The sequence below is a fragment of the Rhinoraja longicauda genome, chromosome 3, assembly GCF_053455715.1.
Source record: "Rhinoraja longicauda isolate Sanriku21f chromosome 3, sRhiLon1.1, whole genome shotgun sequence".
Taxonomy (NCBI): Eukaryota; Metazoa; Chordata; class Chondrichthyes; order Rajiformes; family Arhynchobatidae; genus Rhinoraja; species Rhinoraja longicauda.
In genome coordinates, this window is record NC_135955.1 from 15,742,519 (window position 1) to 15,748,285 (window position 5,767).

Genomic DNA, 5,767 nt, shown 5'->3' on the forward strand with positions numbered 1-5,767 from the left:
CTCGAGCGCAGCCGCGGCGCCGACCGTTGCTTTTCAAAAACAAACACGTCACACGCCTTCCAGCGGCGCCGCGGTCCCACCCCACCACGCCCCGCCCCCTGCCCTGCCCCGCCCCACCCCCTTCGCCAAGACGACCAATCGGCTGGCGAGCTGCCGCCCTTTCGAAAGGCACGCCAGACGCCCGCGGCCAATGGGAGGCGGCGACGGCGGCACCTGGTGCATCCCGCAGCGGGTTGCTGGGCGGGATTAACACTGGGCGGGATTAACACTGGAACTCAAGGGAGACTCGGGGAAGGGACGGAGAGCCGCGGCGCAACCTAACCTGCTAGCGGCTTTCACCTAGCAGCCAATAGAGGGGCGGCGTGCCATCCCTGACCCGCCCCTGAGCTCGGCTCCTGACCAATCGGCGCCGACCGAGCGCCGTGAGCGATGGGTATCCGGGTAGGAAACGTATAATGAAGTTAGGGTGCAGCGTAGCATAGTGAGAACCAGCGCCCTGTGTAGCTTTGTAATCCATTGACGCCTTGTGTAGTGGGAGCCTGGTAGGTATCCCTATGTATATCACTGTACGGGCTGGATATGTGTGTGTGGGATATTTTAACGTAGCTTTTTCACTAAAACAATCTGTTGACTCTTATTATTCCTTTTTCCCCACCCATTTTTATCGACTTTCTCGTCCTTTAAAAAAATATATATCAAAAAGATTTGGAAGAAGGCAATTTTTTTTATTTTTTTTAAGTGATACAACTTGTGTTTTTATTTTCCAATCATTCACTTTAACGGTGTATTTAATAAGAGTGGATTTTTTTTTTTTAATGCATATAATTTTTTTTAAAGAAAAAAAAAACCGCGCGGGGAGCGTTTTTTTTTTTTTGTTTAAAAATAAAGAATTTTATTGTAAATTGATTGAAACATTGGACGGACTTGGGAGCCGAAGTTGGAGTGGGAGTAGAGTGACGGTGGAAAGGGTTGTATGCGTGTGTTCTTTCTCTGGGAAATGGCCGCCTTTGGGTTACTCAATGTGTCTCATTAATGCAAAGTGCGCAGCAGTTTTGCAGCCTCTGTCTTTGTTTTATTTTTTGCGTTGGTATAAATGTTGCAATCAAAATTGCAAATGCACGCTTGCCTCTTTGAAACCCCGATTTAAAATCTGCACTAGTTCTTCTGGATTCAGCTGCTTTTGGTGGAAAGATGCTGCTGCCCCTGGTATTTTCTCTGCTTAATGCTCCATCTGCTTGCTGTATTGTGTGTCTGTGTGTAAAATGGAGGTGGGTGGACTGGCAGACAGCTCCTACATCTGTTACACAGCCCGCCCTTTTCCTTTTATTCCTTTCTTTTTCAATTTTTTGGGCTTGTTTTTTCTGGGATTTTTCCCCATGTTTTAATATCGTCTTAATTACGACATTTTTTTCACGTTTTTATAATTTTAAAAATTGTACTTAAAACATCGGTTCAATTCTTTAGGTAAAACTTTTCTGCCAGTACAATTTTGTGTATGTGTTTGTTTGCATTATGTTGTTTGCATTGAAAGTGTTCGTTTTAGATGCATTTAGATTAAACTTTTTCATTGTTTGAAAAATGTTACATTTGAGTAAATTTGATGTGCAAGCATTATTTTCACGAATTGTAACGTTTCGTACGCCCACACTAATTAAAAAATGTATCTTAAAAAATCGAGAACTTTTTTCAGTTTGGCAGAGAATTCGAAATGTAAGTGTTCCGTGACCAAGTTTGATATGTTACCACGACTGTCTTCGTGTTTCTAAGAAAAATGCCCATATCCTAAGTGAACTATATGTTTTGGTCGAATCAACATTTGAAAATGGGTGATATTGGTCGTGCAAACAAGTTTTAGGTGTTTTCATTAACTGTAGTCAACATAAGGTTTTGTGTTGTTTTCTCAATTTGATTAATCGATTAAAGCATATAATCCACGCATTAAAATATACTTATAAACATTATTTTCATTATCTAATGTAAAACATTTGCATATTTAATTTTCCTTACCAAGTTTTTGTGTTTTGTGTTTACTAGTTAGTAAATGGACTTAACAGTTAGATGCAGAGGAGTGAAAGTTACAAACAGTGGCAGCACAGTATCTTAAAGGAAAGGTGCACCTGCAATTCTACTACATTCAAGGCAGTAACTATTTTCCATGTCTGGAGTTTTTAATGGGAGCGATGGTGATGGGCAACAGGAAGTAAAGATGTTTACAAGAGGCCTTTTAGATTGTTATATCAGTGCTAGGGGAATGACGCTCTAAAGTTCAGTTGTGCAAAGATCTGAATTTAAAGCATCTGTGAAGATCGATATACCTTAAAATTAAATAACCAGGAACTTTAAATCCTTTTCATTTGCTGAATTAAGCGTAAACATCTGGCATCTTGGAGGTTCAGAGATGATGTTTTGCAAGCAAATTGAAGTTACTTTCTATTGGAATTAGAAAACAAATTAAACGATTTGTCGTGATTGCCCAACACCAAAACTCTACGCAGTCAACTACCGTCAGTGCTTGTATCGCACTAATCTTTAATGATTTCCACACAAAGCAAAGGTTGCTAACTAGGAAGTACTGACAATGTCCCGAAGCTGCAAACATATTTTAATGTTCTACTGTACTTTATCCGTGGACTAAAGTGGCTTTCTGCAGAGACTACTGAGTAAAGAAAAATGATTCCCAAACCTGCTTGGTGACTTAGGTTAACAAAGAACTTCTTGAGGAAACAAGCTTAAACTGAACTTATTTATCTCGAGTATCCAATGAAATATTTCACTCTCAATGTCTGAATATTTTTATTTTCCATTGCAGATACAAACTAATCATGGTTAGAAAAGACCCTAATAAGCCTCGGGGCAAAATGTCCTCGTATGCATACTTTGTGCAGACTTGTCGAGAGGAGCACAAGAAGAAGCACCCGGAAGCCAGTGTCAACTTTACAGAGTTTTCAAAGAAATGTTCTGAACGGTGGAGGGTGAGTACTTTAACACTGATTTTGGATCATTTTGATTTTATATTTGTGTATCTGCGATAACTTAAATAGCTTCGTTTTTAGACCATGTTAACCAAAGAGAAGTTAAAGTTTGAAGACCTGGCCAAGAACGACAAGGTCCGCTATGATCGGGAGATGAAGAACTATGTTCCTCAGAAAGGGGACAAGAGAAAGAAGGATCCAAATGCTCCGAAAAGACCACCGTATGTATTTCAGTCAAGGTGCTTGAGGTTACATTTTTTTTTAAATGAACCGTGTTTTGTTAAATAATTTGTTTAATTTTGCAGATCGTCATTTTTCATTTTCTGCTCTGAAAAACGTCCAAAGATCAAGATTGAATCACCTGGATTGACCATTGGCGATGTTGCAAAGAAACTGGGAGAGATGTGGTCCACAGTGCAACCCAAGGATAAGCAACCATATGAGCAAAAGGCATCTAAATTAAAGGAGAAGTATGAGAAGGTAAATGGGGCTTGAGTTTTAAATCTTGTGATTCATTGAAACATATGGAGTCTAGATGTGATATGGTTTTGTGTGGATTACATACAGGTAATGATTGAAGTTTTATTCAACATGACAATTACAATTATTTCTCTATTGCATTTGTTTTTCTGGGAGGAGGAGGAAAGTGATCCACATTTGCTTAATAGCTCATTGGGCTGTAGTGAGTTTCCAACTGCAGACATTTTGTTTGGATCCTGCTCAACTTGTTTTCATCCTCATTGGTATCAACTGTCAGAATAATTTACACAAGACACGTGTGGCAGTTAACTTTATTCGCAATAACTTGTCAGACAAGAACAGTCGAGCAAGAGACTGTTCTACAGACTCGAAGCATACATCCTTTTCATATATTGGACAGGGACATGTGCAGTGGGTCACCTCAGTGATCCAGCATTTTGCCCGTAGCCGCACAGTCTTATCACGGTTGACTTTATGGGTTTGTATAACTTGGTATATATAGCCCAGCACTGAAGGGAAAGTTTAATTCCTACAGTACACTTATATTCTTTACATATCAGTTTCCAGTATATCATCCTTAGTCACATTCATCTCATCTATTCTACAAAACTCAATTTCAAGCTAATCTCAAACTCCAGGCTTCAGTTGTATATTTCTATGCTCCGTGCTATTGATGTTTTTGTTTTTCTTTGCTGGATTCCACTACTCAGCCTTTGGGTTGCTTTCCTGTTGCAATTCTCATCTTAAAGTGTGGATTTACCATGTGAAGAAAGATTGATCTTTGAATAATGAATCGGTTCATATAGGATCTATTGACAAGAGTCAGCTAATGAAGAAGAGGTTGGGGCATGTGTCTGGGTGGATGACAAAATCTGTTGACTCAGGAAATGAAGCTGTTTAAACGTGTGGTAGAAACAACAGCAATTTTTTATATAACAATTTCTCAGGAGCGAGCAAAGCATAGCAACATCGAAGTTGCCTGAGAACAATTGATCTCAGTCACCGAACTCGATTGATGAGATTCTCAAGTCATCTCCACTCTGCGGGGCCAAATATGTTGAGACTGCGCACACTCCAAACAATGCACGAGATTCAGTATCATCAGGGAAATGAAAGAATCGCATTTGAGTACAGATGGCAGTGAATACATATGGGCCACACTGGTGCAAGAGAAAGTTTTGTGGAACAAGTTTGGGAAATCTTGCGCCGTGGAAAATTGATATTTGAATCATGTGATTGGGAGGTGTGTTAACTTGTGCGAGCCAAATCTCCACGGCTTGACGTGTCTGTCAGCTAACAGGTATATTTTGGTGGCTATTGTTTTGGATTAATGGTTTAGTGATTGATGTGTAACTTCCTGCTGTTTAAATTTACCTTCCAGGAGGTTGCAGCCTACCGTGCCAAATGCAAGAGTGATGTCAGGAAGAGACCTGCTGCCAAGCCAGCTGTGGCTGCGAAGAAGAAGAAGGAAGAGGAGGACGTAGACGACGATGATGAAGAGGAGGAGGAAGAGGATGAGGAGGAGGAAGATGACGATGAGGATGATGATTAAATGGCAACAGGTGTAAAAAAAAAAATCTGTCTAAGCTTGATCTATTTTTCTTTGCGAGGACAAGAAATGTGAACTCATTTGTAATTTGGATCAATGGCTTAGGTGTAAAGAAACTGTACAAAACTGTGTATAGTTGGTGTTGTATTTTTACACTGCATAGCCAGGCCCTGTACTGTTTTAATTGTAAGTAGCTGATTTTTTTAAAAGGCACTGCCTTTCAAAAAGAGAGGGACTCCAGTCATAGAATGTTTTTGCTTATTTAATGTGTGAAATTTTCAAATGGCAAAAGAGGTAAGATTTTTTTTGTCATGCAGTTAATACCAATTTTTTTTGTTGTAGATCTTCTGTCACTACATGTGATTACTAACTTTTCATGGTTAGATCATGATAAGAATCAATACTTTTTTAATAAAACTGAAACATTAACTTGTGGTTTTGCATTCAGATTTTAAGAATTTCTAAAAATGTATCTGGGATATAACAAAGACTGCAAATGGGGCATGTGTTTTGAGTTAAGTATTTCCAATGCAATAACAGGACTTTCTATAAATTATAATTGGGTATTGGCTGAATACATTCTGTTGAGAAGCAATAAATAGGGCATTGTTAACCTTAATTTTAACTAGACCCTACTGATGGTTAGAAGAACAGACACGAGGACGGTTATGCAATAGCAAGCATTTTCAAAATGGGACCCAAGCCAGGCGATTTTCTGCATTCTGGTCCCAGAAGTGGATTTGTAATCACGCATTACAATTGCTCT

General features: G+C 39.5%; 1 protein-coding gene across 2 annotated transcripts; it reads left to right on the forward strand.

Annotated features, from left to right (window-relative positions):
• The first annotated feature begins 390 nt into the window (after window positions 1–390).
• Window positions 391–5,436, forward strand: LOC144612615 (high mobility group protein B2-like). Of its 2 annotated transcripts, none has more exons than XM_078432129.1 (5): window positions 391–542; window positions 2,810–2,972; window positions 3,054–3,193; window positions 3,278–3,452; window positions 4,834–5,436. In XM_078432129.1, the coding sequence occupies exons 2-5, from the start codon at window positions 2,823–2,825 to the stop codon at window positions 5,002–5,004; spliced, it is 636 nt and encodes a 211-aa protein (XP_078288255.1). In that variant the 5' UTR covers window positions 391–542; window positions 2,810–2,822; the 3' UTR covers window positions 5,005–5,436. The 2 variants fall into 2 exon arrangements, with proteins under 2 accessions (XP_078288255.1, XP_078288256.1); XM_078432130.1 differs by lacking the exon at window positions 391–542 and adding an exon at window positions 1,016–1,206.
• Window positions 5,437–5,767: the final 331 nt, after the last annotated feature.

What these genes read in the sequence shown, in the direction of transcription:
- LOC144612615 (XM_078432129.1), top strand. Translation starts at nt 2,823, where the DNA reads ATGGTTAGAAAAGACCCTAATAAGCCTCGGGGCAAAATGTCCTCGTAT. An exon ending in AATGTTCTGAACGGTGGAGG is followed by an intron (nt 2,973 to 3,053) that starts GTGAGTACTTTA and finishes CTTCGTTTTTAG; the next exon opens with ACCATGTTAACCAAAGAGAA. An exon ending in AATGCTCCGAAAAGACCACC is followed by an intron (nt 3,194 to 3,277) that starts GTATGTATTTCA and finishes TTAATTTTGCAG; the next exon opens with ATCGTCATTTTTCATTTTCT.